Source organism: Macaca fascicularis, chromosome 14 (genome assembly GCF_037993035.2).
Source record: "Macaca fascicularis isolate 582-1 chromosome 14, T2T-MFA8v1.1".
Taxonomy (NCBI): Eukaryota; Metazoa; Chordata; class Mammalia; order Primates; family Cercopithecidae; genus Macaca; species Macaca fascicularis.
The window spans coordinates 3,819,476-3,836,502 of record NC_088388.1 but is presented as its reverse complement, the minus strand read 5'-3'; the positions used below and the strand labels follow the sequence as shown (position 1 = coordinate 3,836,502).

General features: G+C 54.9%; 1 protein-coding gene across 11 annotated transcripts in view; it reads right to left on the bottom strand.

The window, feature by feature from the left end:
* Positions 1 to 17,027, bottom strand: part of SHANK2 (SH3 and multiple ankyrin repeat domains 2) — a 666,634-nt gene that overhangs the window by 363,274 nt on the left and 286,333 nt on the right. For 4 of the 11 annotated variants that reach the window (XM_045372322.3, XM_074012930.1, XM_074012932.1 and 1 more), the window contains exon 1: positions 346 to 392. The exons of the other annotated variants lie outside the window; for them this stretch is intronic. In XM_045372322.3, the coding sequence (XP_045228257.1) occupies positions 346 to 382 (37 nt within the window). In that variant the 5' untranslated portion in view covers positions 383 to 392. Of the gene's footprint in view, positions 1 to 345; positions 393 to 17,027 lie in introns of those variants that run through there. 11 annotated transcript variants of the gene reach the window in all.

Genomic DNA, 17,027 nt, shown 5'->3' with positions numbered 1-17,027 from the left:
TCTGGTCACTGAGGACTACAGTCAAAACTTCCTTTATTTTCCCTAGGACTTAGTTCCTAACACGCTCCGTGGCACGGTCCCCACGGATGGCCATTCCAGAATGCAATCCCACAAGGGCTGAGGGCTTGAAAGCAGCACACAATAAGGCAAGACCTTCCACAGCGTTACATCCGGACCAACTCACACCAAACCATATCCCAAACCAAAGTCATTATCCCCTGACATGCCAGGGATTAACAACTGGCAATTTTAGGAGGAACTGGAGTCCTCCCTCTCCCCTACCCCGAGAATCAGCAAGCAGCTGCTAATTCCCATGCACCCGGCTCCCGACAGCTTTTTCCTTACCTTCCTTCTTGGTGAAGGCATTTAACAAAGACTTCATTTTCCCTCTCACTTTGGCAGCGGTCCGCTCATTATATAACCTTCCTGGATGGGAGGAAGGACAGGCGTGCAGCCCGGCCCCTCGGTGCTAGAGCAGCTGGGACCCGGGGAGAGGTGGCGGGTGTCTGGGCACGGTGCACTTCCGAGCATAGCTGGGCATGCCAGACCCAGCGTGCTGGTGACAAAGCCCACCCCATATTCTGTCTGTCAGCTGGGAACCAACTGCACGTAGACGGGCTGCTCTCAAACCCGGCTACCTCTCGCGGCGCGCGTCATGTGAGCCGGGCTACTCTGCTTTTGTGCTCAGGGCATTGAGGAAGAGGCACCGCGGAGGGTTAACGCAGATCAGGCGTCCTCGAGCTGGCAGCTGGGAGACGCCGGGAGGCATGAGTGATCTCAAGCCCCAGTTATCCAAGGAAACTCGGGCTGGTGCTGGGCGCTCCATGCGCCTGTGCCTAAATATAATGCACTGTGCTTTTCTATTTTTTTAAAAAAAAAATTTTAAAGAAAAAGCCAAGTTTGTTTGTCAGCTAGCAGATGTGGTAAGACAGACAAGGGGGAGGGAAGCATCCAAGTACCAGATAAGCTTCACACCAGACCCACGTTCCCCGGGCAGACATGGCCAGCATTCTGGAATTTCTGAACACGACCTATATTTCTGTTCAAAAGAATCAGACACAAGTGCCCATGACTTCTCTGGCTCCCCCTCCATCGAGGTAATTACCCTGGAAAAAACAGGACTCCACCCCCTCCTAGTTTTTTTTTTTTTAAAGAGAGAGATAAAAAGACAATTAAACTGAGACCCTGCCAAGGATGGCCCCGATTCCAGGCAGCTGATAAAAGCGAGCTCCTCAGGGTCACTTTAGGCATTTCCAACCCAGCAGAAGAAGAGAAAAGAGGAAAGCGATCCCTTGGAAGCCCTACGTGGAGAAAGTCAGATTTATAAAGCGAACACAGAGAAGTGGATGCAGGCTGGTGCCCTATGGCAGGTGGACAGTGCATTATTTCTACACCAGGAGAAGGAGCTTCCTGAAGCTACATGGAGCATCCAGGGGCAAGGTTCTGTTGCCTGATGCCTCTGCTGGGCTGTAATTTAGTGTGCTGTTTTTTTTTTTTTTTTTCCTGGTTGCTAAGAGAACTGCTTCAGAAATTTAAAACATACACACACACAGACACACACAGACACACACAGACACATACACACACACCCAAAATCGGAGAAAGATGAGACAAGACAAGGAAAAAGCAACCAGAGCACTGAAGTTTAATTCCATATGGTTGACACACTTCGTGTCAATAAAAATGGCGCTGTGAGAACGAGAAGGCTGGCCTCCCCCAGGAGCCTTTCCCCGACGGCATAGCGGGGACGGGACAGCGGCATTCCTCGGTGAGGGCCTCTGCCACAGAATCACTGAGGGTAGCCCTGTATCAGCTGAGCACCCGAACAGCATCTCTTGGCTGGGCGTGGTGGCTCATGCCTGTAATCCCAGCGCTTCGGAAGGTGGAGGCGGGTGAATTGCTTGAGCCCAGGAATTTGAGACCAGACTGGGCAACACAGTGAGACCCCGTTTCCATGAAAAATAATTTAAAAACATTAGCCGGGTGTGGTCGTGCGCCTGTGGTCCCAGCTACTCAGGAGGCTGAGGCAGGAGGATTGCTTGAGCCTAGGAGTTCAAGGCTGCAGTGAGCTATGACTGTCCACTGCACACCAGCCTGGGGACAGAGCAAGACTCTGTCTCCAAAAACAAACAAACAAACCCCACAGAAACCCAGAAATAGCAATAAACCTCATCTCTTATTTAACTCACACAACTCATGAGCCATGTCAAAACTCTGCCAGGGGTGACATTCTCACCCTACCATACGTCGCCAAATCACAAAACCGAGTGAGTCGAAGCCATTTCTAAGACTTGCATTAAGAAATCGTTCTGAGGTCAGAGTCACCAGCGTGTCCCACAGGGTTCATGCACTTGGACACTGTGAGCAAGGCTCAACGGCTTCCAGAAGAACCTTCCTCAGATGCACAAAGCCTCCCCTACTTTGAGAGGCCTAACGATGTGTCCTCAGGGTGGACCAGCCAGGGGGGCCAGAAGCTTTCCAGATGGTGAGTGTCTAGTTCATTGCTATGTGCTGGCCTGGCTGCCTGCCCTGGCTGGCGAGCGCTGGGAGGCTGGGACGGGGATGCCACCGTGTCCGTATTGGTGTGTAGAGGGAGCTCCTCCAAGGCTGGGGGACCCGGCTGGTCGTGTGCTCAGCCACGTGAGCCCAGAGAACTCACCAAAGCTCAGGGAACTCTCGGGGAGACTCAGTGACGCTCAACACCACCTCCATCTGCCACTGATCGATTCCCTCCCAAAAGCAGAGAGCCTCATCCCAAGCCAAGTTTCTGAGCCAATCACTGCTCTGGCATTGCTGCCTTTGCGGCCTGCAGCAGCGCGGGCAGAGCCTGCACGTTTTTGGGCTGGTGAGGCCAGGATGGCCCTTGGCCTGAGGCCAGTGGTGTCCTGTCATCGTTGGCTGCCTTGCTGGCCACGGATGACCTTGGGTGGAGGGTGTGGGGAAGAAGCCACTTCCCGGGGGCCATGCGACAATCTTGCATCTGTTCTGGACAGATGCAGGGGACAAGATGGAGCCTTTTTCCCCTCGCAGGGGCCTCCAATGTCAAATATGCCAAAGGACCAAGAAAAGGTCCTGCCCTGTCTAAACCAGAGTAGAACCTAGAACCTCTGGACGGGAGCCATGCAGCAGCACCCACAGCTGGCCCAGACAGGACCCTCAGCGACCGCCATCATGTGTGTGTGCAGCTGCCGCTCCTGGAGGGGCATTTACTCACAAGCAGGAGGCCAGGCAAGGGTTCCACGAACCTTGAGCTGCCCAGGGAGAAGGGAAGGAGCCTTCCCGAGACAAGGCCCCGTCACCAGGAACACGGCTGGCTTCCATCCCTGGTGTCCCTCTGCCCCACCCCTGCACCCCATGTCCCATCCGGTTTGGGGGCATGTGCAGAAGACAGCCAGCCAGATCTGAAGACCCAGGCCTGCTTCTCAGGCTGTGCAGGGGTGAGGGGCGGGGCACGATGAGGCTTTGGACACTGGACGATTTGAGGAACCCAGGGAACACCCCCAGGCTAAAGGATCCCTTTTCCCGACACCTTCAATTCTTTCAATAAGCAGACAACTTTTCCCACCCACACTCGCAGGAGGCTGAGTAAACCATTCACAAAGATCAGGAGCAGCAGTGGCTCCATCAGTCTCATGCACAGACCTACTGAGTGCCCGGCCCTGGGCCAAGCTCTGCCACACAGGGGTCTTCTGGTCAACCCCACAGAAATCCTGCAGAGGGTATTGGGTCATTCTTGACACCACCCTCCTGGCCATGTGGTAGGCTCTCCATGGATACTTCCAGCGACAGGGGGCTCACTAGGTGTGTGCAGGGGTTCTCGCTGTCAAAGATGCGGGCAGCAGCCTATATGAACCTCCTTCTCCCACACCCACCACCTGCCCCCTTCCCCAGTGGGTGCAGACCACTTCCTCAATTGCCAGGAAGTCTGGCGCTTGTGCCAGGAAGGCACAGTCTCTGCCTCGACAAACACAAACCCCTGTGCAGCCTCCAGGGCGGTTTTCATCTGGTGTCCCCGTCCCTGCCCTCCTGGGGGAATATTTCTCTTCCAGCCCTGGGATGTGTCCATGGGAACATCAGCATTCGTTCTGCCCCTCGTTTTATGAGCGCATTTGCAGCTTGAAGCCTGCCCTGCCTGCCTGGCTGGGCGGGAAGTTCTGCGTGGACAAACGTTTGGTGTGAGTGTTTGGGGTCTGGGTCCTCACAGACATCCATACTTGGGGTTATTGCAGGAGACAGGCGCACCCCTGAGACCCAGGTAGACGGTTCGCACCCTCCTGCTATCTGCACACAGGCCCGGCCCTTCACCCTCCGAGCCACGGAGACCCAGAAACCTGCCACAGACCAGGTGACCTTGGAGAGCTGGGGCAGCAGAGGCAGAGGCGGGAGCAGAGCCTCTCGCAGAACTCCGGGAACTCACTAGCACCGCTCCCATCTCTAAAACAAGGATTCCGAGGACGACCGAGTGCTAGTGGTTGAGATGAAAATTAAGACGAAGATAAAAGACGAAACTTAAAAACCCATTTTCCCATGAGGCTTCCAGAAATCTTTTTCTCTGAGAAAAGCCTCAGGCTTTGGGTCCCTGAGACCAGCAGGAAGGCTGGCAGATGAGACGGACGAGGTTCAGAGAGGCTGAGCGCTAAGCTGCCCAGGGTCCGGGAAGGGTCAGATATCCCTGCTGCACTCACATAGGTTTCCATGCGTTGGAGCCCAAATGCCCACAGCATGGTTGAGCCTTCCCTTCCTTCCGCCTTTAGACCCTCTGTTCCTACAGCGGTCCTGTGTGGAGGGCCTACAACGACGCTGCAGGCTTGTGCTGGCCACGTTCCTACTGAATGCAGATGAGGTTTTATTTCAAACGGATTTCATTCTGGAAAAGGGAGAGATTGGAGGGGAAGAACTTCCGGGTGTGAGCTGGGCTGGGGGCAGGCGGGTAGCAGAGAGGGTGGCAATGGGAGTGGTTGGTGATGAAGCTATCTGCCTGCCTGCCCACATGCCCACCCATCCCAAAACGCAGGCAAGCACCTTTCGAGTCTGTTTGTTGTCCATGGACAGACTGAAAACCAGGAGAAAAGAGGAGAGGGAGGCTCTGAAGTCAGAGTTTCCAGAAAGGAAAAGGGTCACCCCCAAATGAACCCCAAACTCTCAGCCACCCAACCTGGCCCCACAGACACCAACTCAGCTCCATTCAGCCCAGCTCCAGTGCCTGGCCCTTAGTGCTTTGTGAGCCAGTGACATTCAAAGCCCCGTGCCCCTTTCCCTCCCTCCCTGCACCCCCTGCCCACGAGCACCCCACAGATTCACCCCATACACTGCACCACCCCCTCAAACCCTGAGACTCACTAAGCCCTTTATTTGCCATGTCTTTTGACAACTGCTTGACAACGGGCTGAAAATAATTTCACTTCTTGCATAAAAAAAAGCTCTTCGCACATCAGAACATTTCAAGGTGCTCCAAAGTCCTGGCGGAGAGGCCGTACCAGGTGTTATAGACGTGCCTGGTGAGACTCAGAGGTGCGCACGGGTCTCAGAAATGCCCCCCGTTCAGTGGCGATCAGACACCCACCTCCACTTGCTGTGGCTTCAGTGCCCATGTGGTTTGGAAAGAACCGGACGTGGGAGTCAAGATGCGGGTTTGGGTGCTGACTCTGTCTCATGACCCCTGCAGCCATGGGCTGGTTGGACACCCCCTGACCCTGTTTCCCCATCTGTAAAGTGGGAATAGCACAACTTACTCCGCAGGGTAGAGCTACCCGAGCTCATGTTTGAAGCACAAAGGAGAGGGGCTTGGTGCACGCAACACTGTGGGGACACCTTTGGGGGCAATCTTAGCTCTGTGACCCCAGAAAAGTCCCGTGACCTCTCTTTGCCTCTGTCTCCTAGTCTGTTTAATGGGGATATTAATGGTACCACTTCACAGGAGAGTCATAAGGATAAAGTAAGTTAATATTTGTAACAGTAATACCTGGAGGCAGTGTCAGTGATCACTGAATGAATACATTTAATTTTTTAAAAATCTGTAAGCAGATAGCAAGGCAATCCTCCCGCTTTGCCCTATCTCTATAATAAACAAGTCCTGGTCTGTTGCTCACAATGCATTCACATTATCTTTCTGGGTGCTGCCTCCTCCAGGAAGTCTCCCTGACTGATCCAGGCAGCAGACAGACCCCTCTCCTCAGGGCTCCTGTGGCAGCCGTCAGCCCTCACGGCATGTTGTGGAGCCAGGAGACTCGCAGCTCCTCGAAGGCAGGTTCCGTGCCCAGCCCTCCTCCTTGCCCTGCACACTGGCAGTGATCCCCAGTGCTCTGGACATGAATGAACGAATGAATGAATGAATACATGCATGAGTGAATTAACAGAGGGGGTGAGTCCCAGCTTCTTTTCTGAGTGTTCCACAGCACTTTACTAGCTTCACCAGGCTGGCCTCTAGTTGTGCTGCTCACCTGAGGCCAGAAGCCACCTTCCTTCTCCAGCTCCCATCCTACCCCCACCCCCACTTCTGCCCAGGGCCTTGCATGCACCCAGTGGAGGCCCAGGGAGGCCTGTGCTAAGCCACAGCCATGCTACCAGCTGCCCCAGACCCTGAGAAGGTCTGTACTGCCCCGCCTTGCCCCATGAGCAGATGCAGCCAGGACAGCATCCTCAGCATCCTCACTGCATCTACAGAGCAGCTAGGCTGTCGTCCTCAGCATCCTCACTGCATCTGCAGAGCGGCTGAGCCAGTGTCCTCAGCATCCTCACTGCATCTGCAGAGCAGCCGGGCTGGCGTCCTCAGCGTCCTCACTGCATTTGGAGTTCCCCGCACCCCATGTCCTGCCTGGAAACAGCGAGGGCTCATTTCTCAGCTTCCCCAGCTGCTGGGGTTTCGAGTTCGAGCCAATCAGACACATGGACCAGGAAGGCACTGATGCAGGAGGAGCAACTCACCGAAGCCAGTGGGTGTGGCACGCGGTTCCAGCACAATGTCAAGCTCCCGCCAGCACCTCAGCCTGTGCATGGCACCAGGTGCTCCACAGAGCCCACCTGTGGCTGGATGCCCTGACTGGCTGCCCCGACTGGCTGCCCCGGCTTGCCGCAGTTTCCGGAACTGGCTCTCCAGCCCTGTTGGAGCACAGTGACTGCCTGACATCTGTCAGAGTCTTCCCTCTCCTGCATCAACAAGCCAGGGTGGACTCTACTGCTGGTGACCCAGACCCTGACCGGCAGAGCCCATGAGGCTGGGTCTCAGGGAAGAGAGCTGGGCACGCCACATCTCTCAGGGAGGCCTGTGGTCCAGGGACCCTGAGAGCGTCTCTGCAACATCTGCAGCTGGACTTTCTGGGTTCAAATCCCACAAGGCAACTGTCCACAAGTCACAAAATGTCCCTGGACTCTGGATCTCCAAAAACAAAGCATGCACAGTGATAGTGGCCACTTCAAGGAGCTGCTCGGGGGGTTACGTGCTTACTGGGTGCGGTACTTACGCACGGTGAGCGCTCAACAGAGGTTAGCTGCTGCCACCATGACCACGACTGAAGTTTGTTTATTATTGCTGACTGTTCATTATTGGGATTACTACAACAGCTTGGTGACGAGGGAGGTCCTGACAGGCATTCTCAGTCTCTCTGGGCAGCTCAGGTGGCTGCAGGTAGTGGAAGGCCATCGGGCCGCTAGAGACAGGGTCCTGACCCAGGCCAGGGCAGGGTCATCTCCCCACGACACTGTTCCTGCGTAACTCAGACCCGGGCCCTCCTGCCAGGAAGGAGCTCCAAGTTGAGGAAGGCACAAGGGCCAGCTTTGAGCAGTACCTTCAACTTAAACCCGCGGCAAAACCCTGAGCGTGATCACACCCAAACCAGAAGGGAAGAAAATAAAATGCTGGGATGTAGGAAGCAATGCCAAGAAAATTCGCAGGGTTTTGGGGCAGAGGATGCCCTGATATCCCAGAGATTTATTAAGGCCCCACCCCATATTTCAGGGGTAGATGCAGGGGAACACCTGAGCCTATTTCCACCTGAAAACAAAAACACACAGGAGGTGGCTCTAACTCTATTCCGACTGGAGGCCCATGGGAAGCTGAAAAAAGAAAAGAAACTCTAGAGGGTCTCGGTGGCCCACCAGCCCCAAGCTCCACTTTATCTTGCAGAAACAAAGACTGAATGCTGAGAAAGTGTGTACGCAAGAGCCTGAGCCAGCGGGGGCCAAGCCAGGAGCAGGGGTGGCAGGTGCAGGGCAGGTACAAGCTAGAGCGGAATTCTTCCTGCCCATCCCCCACCAGATCCAAAATAGCAGCTCTTGTTTCTTTCCCTCGTAGCTTTAGATAACTGCAATTTAAATATTAGTAGGCAACATTTCTCCATCTCACAATAATTGTTAAATGAATCATGCTTTTATAAATAACACAAGATATAAAAAGGCATCTCGGCAATAATGCGGGGTTATCTTTGCACAAAGAGGTAGGAGTCTGTGGCGTTTGTAATGTTCCCGTCGCTGGAGTCATTGAGGGAAGCTTTGCTCCTGCAGGATTGATGGAGGCCTGTGGAAAATCAGGGTGAGGGCACTGAGGAGAGGGCATCGGAACCTCCCACAGGGTCTCTCTCCCTGGTTGGATGGAGGGCTGCAGGGGACTGGGGGTGTAACTCCAGGAGATACCACTCACCAGTTTTCTGACCCTGAAATGGGCTTTAGGGCCAAGAACACAGCTATTTTGGGGGGCAGTGGGGAGGAGCTCTGGAGGGTGAAAATGGGTCTGACTACAAAGAGAAGTGAGGGGTTCCCTAAGGTATATTCTAGACGAATCACAGCCTCCAGACGCTGCCTCCTCTGCCCTCCCTCCACGCAGCTCCAGCCTTGGCCACAGGCTCCCTGCAGAGCCGCAGCCCCAGTGCACAGGACGCTACTGTGTGTGGGACATGCTGCCCTGACGGGGGAGCAGGGGTGGACCCAAGGGGTGTGCACTGGCTTACAGGCAGCATGAGCCACCCCTGTGGTGGCCCTTCTGAGAGCGGAGTGACTGTGGATACCTGGGCCTCCCACAGGGGAAAATGAGGCTTATATGCTGAGACGTCCTCCGCCAGTTCTCGAGGACACGGGCTGCTCAGTCAGGAATCACAACCAGGGGCCGAGGTGCAGGCCAAGTGGGCTGAGGGCTGATGGAGGACCCCGGGGGTCTGAGTGATCTTGCACCATGAGAAGAGGTGTCCAGTCCCTGGGAGGAACCAGAGCTGAGCTGGGGGACCCCTGTTGGGGCGAGCCATCCTCTTTCCACAGGACCTGATGGGGTCCTTTGTTCCAGCTTCTTATAAAAGAATGAAATCTGAGCTTGGTGGTGGAAGATGTGAGTCCTGGGTCAGTCTCCGACTCAAGGCGGGGCTCTGGAACTCAATTTTCTCATCTGTAGAGTAGGGTGACCAGCCCTCACTCTGCTGAGGTTTCATGAGGTCTCTGAGAATCCCACAGGCTAGAGAAACCCAGGGAGGAGAAGCCTGGAGATCTAGGGACCGAGTGGACTCCCTCTCGGACCTCAGCGGAGGCTGGGGGAGTGGGCACCCTGAGCCCACCGCACCCTAAGCAGGGCAGCAGCTCTCCCTGTCTCAAGCCACACTGGGGTGGGCGCCCACCACATCCTCTCCCCTACAGGAGGGCCCACCAAGGTGCAGGAGGGACTCCCAAAACGTGGGTGGGAGTGTCACTCTGTTTCCAGCCACAGACACCCTTTCACAACATGGCCAGTTTGCCCACGGGGGGCCGAGGGAAGGCCCGGCTCTCAGTCCTTGAGGGAACGTGCCCGCTGCCTCCACTTCCTGAGCGGCTGCACACTCAGAAGCAGCATGGCCCCTTGGCCCTGATTCTCAGGCCGGCGCCACACAACTGCCACTGGGCACAGAGGGAAAGCTTGGGTGAGGCTGGGGGCGAGGACGGTGCCTGCTTCCACCCTTGCTGCTTGAGACCTCAGGCACGTGGCTGTGCCTGTCCGAGCCTGAGCCTGCAGGTCGGAGAAAGGGTAATAACTGCAGCCGCCTCGAAGGCCAGCAGTTGCGCAGGTCAACGTTTACAGAGTGCTAGGCATGGAGGGAAAGGACTTCCCGTGGGTGGCCCCGGGTGCCACCCAAGGCCTGGACCTCTATATCTTTCCTGCTGCTCCCCCATGGGTAGACGCTGTCTGGAGGGCCCTGTCTGCCTCCATCACAGCCTCTGCTCACTGCTCACAGGCTCCTCACTGCTTGGGCATTTGGTGCCAGACTGCAGATGCCAGGACCACACAGAAAGAACCACTGCAGCTGCCCAACGCCTGAGTGTCCCAGGACACATCGAAGGGCAAGGCCCGCTCAGCAGCTCCCCTCACAGAGTGACTTACTCAAAGCAGCACCTGAGACCATCAGAGGCCAACTACAGTCACCAAGTCCTGTGGCCTGAAGGTTTACATCCCCCCCAAATTCATGTGTTAAAGCTCTAACCTCCCATGTCATGGTATTTGGAGATGGGGACATTGGGAAGTAATGAGGGTTGGATGAGGTCAAGGAGGTGGGACCCCCATGATGGGATTGGTGTCCTTGTAAGAAGAGACTTGAGACTTGGTTGCTCTCTGTCTCTCTACCATGGGAGGGCTTGGCAAGAAGGCTGCCGTCTGCAAGCCAGGAAGGGAGCCCTCATCAGACACCCAATTAAGATCAATCAAGGCTGGCACCTTGATCTTGGACTTTCCTCAGAACTTCGAGAAAAATGTTTCTGTCGCTTAAGCCACCAGTCTATGGTATTTTTGTTAAAACAGCTGCAGCTGATGAAGACATCAGGCAGACTGAACATGCCACTGCCCCCTTACAGGCCTCTAGGGGACTTACGCCACTGCCTCTGCTGCTCCTGCTCCTCCACGTGCCCCCTCACCCACACGGGCCCTGCCAGCTCCCTCCCAGTGCTCTGGACACACCTCTGCCCCTGCTGTGCCTGCCTTCCATCTGGCACTCCTCTGCCTGCTCTTCCTGTGTCTGGCTGCTTCCAACTCCAGGCCTTGTGCACTCACACTCAAGGTCAACACATGAGGAGGCTTTCCTTGGCCATCCTGTCCAAGAGGGTTTCTCTCTTATTCTCCATGCTAGCCCCCTGTGACTTTTTCCTTCATTCTATTTATCGAATATTGAAGTCACATTAGTTTTAAGTTTGCTTATTTGGTCTTTCTCCCCCAAGTAAAATGTCTGCAAACTGTGGACAAGGGAAGAGTCTATCTCAATCACCACTGCATCACCAGCACAGAGCCCAGCCCCTCTTGAAGATGTGTGTTGAGGCCAGGCATAGTGGCTCATGCCTGTAATCCCTGCACTTTGGGAGGCTGAGGCAGGCAGGTCACTTGAGGTCAAGAGTTCAAGACCAGCCTGGCCAACATGGTGAAACCTGTTTCTACTAAAAACATAAAAAATGAGCCAGGCATGGTGGCACGCCTGTAATCCCAGCTACTTGGGAGGCTGAGACAGGAGAATCGCTTGGACCTAGGAGGCAGAGGTTCCAGTGAGCTGAGATGGTGCCATTGCACTCCAGACTGGGCAACAGAGCAAAACTCTGTCTCAAAAAAAAAAAAAAGCATGCTGAATAACTTCATCCAAAAAAATGAATAAATAAAAGGAAGGCATGTTCCTACCTCCCACCCTGGACATTTTTTTTTTTTTTTTTGAGATGGAGTCTCGCTCGGTCGCCCAGGCTGGAGTGCAGTGGCTGGCGTGATCTCTGCTCACTGCAAGCTCCGCCTCCCGGGTTTCCGCCATTCTCCTGCCTCAGCCTTCCGAGTAACTGGGACTACAGGCACCCGCCATTATGCCTGGCTAATTTTTTGTATTTTTAGTAGAGATGGGGTTTCACCGTGTTAGCCAGGATGGTCTCGATCTCCTGACCTCGTGATCTGCCTGCCTCCCAAAGTGCCGGGATTACAGGCGTGAGCCACCACCAAAGTCCCGGCCACCACCCTGGACTTTTATGGTGTTTGCCTCACCATGTGAAGTATCTTCCCGTCATGAACACTGTCTCCCCACAACTGGGGCCTTCTGGAAGGCCTGGGGCAGGGGAGGGGCCTTCACACACTTTTCTATGCTCAGGACACCACAGAAGACCCCACACAAAGTGGGAGCTTATCAGTGCATGTTCTGGTCGTTTTAGGCCCTTGGCTGCTTCAACACTTGGTTGTTTGATGCTGCTTCTAACAATTGTGGCTTCCTTTGGTTGCACATTGCATTTTCCTTCTCTTTGTAGCTAGTAATTTCTCATTCTATACTGGTCATTGTGTTTGTTATGTCGGAGAGGCTCTAGGTTCTGTTATCTTCCTCTGAGGTGTGTTTAGTTTTTCAAGTAGGTAGTAAAACTATCAGTGCAATGCCCTGCCCCGTGGAGGTAGCGATCTGAGGCTTTGTTGGCGGAGTCTCTGTCGATTTGGTCTTGGGATGGAGTCCTGACTCCTAGGGCCCCTCTGGGGCTCCAGCAGAAAGCTCAAGATGTCCATCAAGCTCCTCTAACATGTTGGGACTCAATTCTATACTCTGTCTCTCCTGTGGAAGAAACTACTTAAGTCTCCCCAAGGCATCTGGGCTTTAAGCTATTGTTTTCCGCTGAGCCCCTGGATTCTCACCCTGCACAGGCTGGTTCAACAATCCAAAAGGAATTTATGTGTAGACTTCAGGGCCCTCCTCTTTCCAGGATTTCTCTTGACTTCCAGTCTCTCAGGCAACTCTGACCCCAACCTCAAATCCCTGAATCCACAACACAGTAAGATTCCAGTTTATGTCAGGGGAAACCTAATTAATGTGGGCCTCACAAGGCGGGGGCCTCTTCTGTCAAGGGTCCCGGCATCTCTAGTTCTGTCTGCTTTTGGCCACTTGCCCAAGCCTACAAGCAGCTGGTGTTGGTGTTTATATAGAATTGGTCTGGCGTTTGTCACTGTGATTAACAGGAGGGTTAGTCTGACATGAGCTGCTCCATCACTACGGGAAAGCAGAAGTCACGGGCTCATCGATACATCTGTAATTATATTTAATACAACACACTTGTAGATATTCAGTAAAGTGGAGGAGAAATCATCCAATAGGCTCCTTCAAACTACTTTTCATCCTAAATAAAATAAGAACCATGGTATAACATGCGGGCTCCACAACTCAGTTCATGTGCTTGGAGGTGTCTTGGTTGCTTTATTTGGTAACTCAGCTTAGAAAGCCCTCAGGGAAAGGGCAGGTCTGGGCCCGTGGCCCTCCCCACCCCGCTCCACAGCCCGTGGTATCCAGCAGCCAGCGCACTCTCCCCACGTCTGGAGGCAACACACACAGCCCTGGTAGAGAGGGCAGGTGTGTCAAAGCAGACAGGGGACCAGGATGTGCTGGGACCACTGACTACGTAAGCCAAAAAGTCCTGAGCAGACAGGCGGTGCAGCCTTCCCGGGCCACTGGGCTCCCAGACCTGGACTTCCTTACAGCCCATCAGGGAAGGACCACAGCCTTGGAGGGGGTTTATTTCAATATAAGAATCCAAGTTTTGCAAGGCTTGAGTACCTCCGGGAGGCTGGAAGTGAAGGCGGGTTGAAGGGGAGGTCCCTTTTTAGATCAAGGTGTCCCCGGTAAAGCTGCCAGGCCGCCCTGGAAAAGGAAGCACTCACCAGGCGGCTGAGTGAGGCTGCTTCTCCACCTCGGTTCTTCACCTAGTTAGCGGATCCAAATGCACATTTATATTTTGGGAACTAATTAAGGCTCAGTGACTGATTTAACCTTCAAATAAATTCCTCCCAGGGCCGAGCTGGCAGCATAGTGAATATCAGGCACCGCATCTGCATCAAGAAAACCCCCAAGTCTAGGAAGAACCAAACCCCGAAGGGAAGGGATGTGGAGAGGGGGGAACATCAAGTGTGAGGTGGGCTCGGCCAGCCAGCAGCTGTGCAGCCCCGGGGCTGAAGGCAGGGGGCGTGGGGCCTGCCGGCTGGTTCCCCACATGGTGACGGCGTGCAGTCTGGGAAGAACAGCATGAGGGGCTTTGAGGACTCAGGCATTATCACGGTCACAGCTTCCCAGGGCAGCGAAGGCCTCACTGTGATCGCCACCTCAATGTCAAAGCCAACCAGAGGTGTCCCGACCCCTGGACAGGGAGGTAGTTGGATGGGTGCCTTGGGGGGCAGGTGAGGAGCTCATCTGGCAGACTACATGGCATCAGGCAGAGATGCCCAAGGGCAGGTCCGCAGACCCACCTGCGTGCTCCAGGTGCTGCCTCTGCCTGGCTAGGAGTCTGTCTCCCTGGAGCCTCAGTTTCCCCACATGTCAAAAGAGGAGTGGAATGTACCCCAAAAGTCCTTCAGGCTGCAAGATCCCCCCTCTCCATTCTGAGGAGCATCCTTGTCTGGAAGGAGCCCCTCGGAAGAGCAGAGTGTCCATGGGCTGACTCCTGGGATTCTAGCGGCATTAACTAATACAAAAGGTGGAGACCTGGGAGGGGAGGCGTCTCCCTCCCAGCTGTCCACAAATAAAAGGGCACACAGCAGCAGCCACATACTGTAGCTCAGCGGCCAGGGAGAGCTCCTGGGACCTCAGCCATTAGGGCAGGGCTGTTCCAGGCAGCAGGAGCCTGGAGAGGACTGGGGGGCCATAAGGGGAGGCTGGAGCCCGCAGACTCAGGATCTCCCTCCTGGGTGCTGAGGACAGCGACAAGGAACTGCTGTGGGGGTTCTCATGCTGCAGCCACCCCAGCGCCAGGCACTTCTAAGAGATGCTGATCAGGCCACCCCCAGCCATCAAGACTTGACTGTGTTTCACTGGAGCTTGATAAGACTTCACCTGAGAAACACTCTGGCTGGCTCGATCTCTTCCAGAGGTGTATAAAACGTAAGAATAGACCGGGCATGGTGGCTCAGGCCTGTAATCCCAGCACTTTGGGAGGCCGAGGCAGGTGAATTGCTTGAGGTCCAGACTTCAAGACCAGCCTGGCCAACATGGTGAAACCCTGTCTCTAAAAAAAAAAACAAAAAAACAAAAAAACAAAAAATTAGCCAGGCACAGTGCTGGGCGCCTGTAATCCCAGCTACTCAGGAGGCTAGGGCAGGAGAATCGCTTGAACCCGGGAGGCAGAGGTTATAGTGAGCTGAGATGGCGCCACTGCACTCCAGCCTGGGTGGCAGAGCAAGACTCCATCTCAAAAAAAATAAATTTAAAAAAAACCATGTAGAAATAAAATAGCAATTATCACCACAGTGAAAGAAGTGGGCAGCGGCAGCAGGTGATGCCTGCGACACGCCAGGCAGGGAGGGCAAGAGTTTCACGGCTTCCGTCTCTTCTCCCTCCACCGCCGCCCAGGGCACAGCCATTTTCCCCATTACACGGCGGAGGAGTCCGAGGTTCAGAGCAGGTCAGCAACTGGATGGAGGTCACACAGCCAGGCCACGATGTGCTCAGGCTGAGCCTGTGGGGTCTGCCTTTGGCCCCATCGCTGACCCAGCTGCTGATGGTGAAACCCAAGCCCTGTAGTGCCACATTCCAGGAGGGTCTCCACCTTGGTTCTTCAGGAATTCTGGCCTGACCTAGGTGCCGGCGATAGCTGCGGGAAGGTCCGGGACCCCTTTCCCTCTACTTCTCCCTTAGGCACCAGAGCCAGCTCCTGCTGAATCAGGGTGAGTCTGCAGCCCGCAAAGCCAGGACAACGTGACTGCTCCTCCTGTCTGGCTTCTTCCCTCCTCCTCGGGACCCAAGCACTCAGTGCCACTTCTAACCTACAGACCTTCTCATGCCTCAACCCCCACCCTGACTGTGCGTGTCTGCTCATCAGCTCCCAAACCTTCTCCAGGTCTTGCCTGCTGTCACTGACCTGGGTAGACATCCCCGGAGCCCACTCCCTCCCAAACCATCCTTTACAAGCAGTCCTTGTGCTGTCACCGCTCTTATTTCTGGGACCTAACTGCCCTTCTCCCTGAACGCTGGGCTCCTACAGGACAAGAGACCTTGTCTCTCTCTACTCCACATGCCCCGCAGCCTGGTTGGGCGTCACAGCTGTTTGGCCTGTGCTTGCTCAAATCACGAACAGAACAAACGCAATATTGGCGATATTTGACAACTCACCTAGCATTTACTTCCAAGTATATGAAATCTCATTATGATATTAAAATATTTAAACATTTTGCTAATTTCTTTTCAGTAAAATTTAAGGATGGTTTTGCTTTCCCTTGACTTGGGGCCAAAACCCATGCTGGAAAGAGACAAGACATTCCAGGGAATAACGCACTTTCCCTGCCCTGGGGCAGCCCGGGAGGCTCCAGACCTTTCTGCAGCACCGTGGTGACCCCGAGATGGTCAAGCTATGAGCCGTGGAGGCCCATGGCCCATTCTGCTTCAATCAGCGCTGGGGTTTCGCTGTGCCAACACCTTGGCCAGGCTGCATAACCTCTCTGAGCCACTCACTGTCTCTCCAAGTGCAAATGGTGTTCTAGGGCCCCCTCTGCACTTGTCCCTTTCAGGAGCCCCTTTAGCTTCAACAGCAGAAGAGAACTGGGCACAGGGAGGGGTCAGCAGCCCTGCACTGTAAGCTCCTGCCCTGGAGCAAGCACAAGCCTCAGCCTGGGTCCCTCGGCCAGGAGTGGGTCCCGCTCCCTGCTGTGCCACCTGGGATTCTCGTGCAGCTTAAATGGAACTCAGCAAGGAAGCCAAGCCCTGTCCTGAAGCTGAAGGAGACACCACTGGAGGCTCACAGGGAGGTGGGGGGCAGCACACAGGGTCTCCCCGCCCAGAAGCCTAAGAGATGGCCAAGGTGAAGCTCCCTCCATACAGTTCCCTCCCTCAGCGTCTGAGCTTGCACGGGGATCTGTGAGAACGACACGGCCGGTGGAACCTTCCACTCCATAGGCTCACGGGGCTGGGCTGGGCGGCCGTTCTCTAGTGTCATCTGACTACCCTGACGTGGTGTCATACCCCTAACACAGGCGTGGCTTGCATCGCACAGGGCTGCCCACACCACACCCTGGGCCTCAGACTCCCAGAGCGGGCTGGGCAGACCCTGGACTCTCACAGCATGTGGAAGGCTGGGGTGTGAGCCCAGGGCTGAGGCTA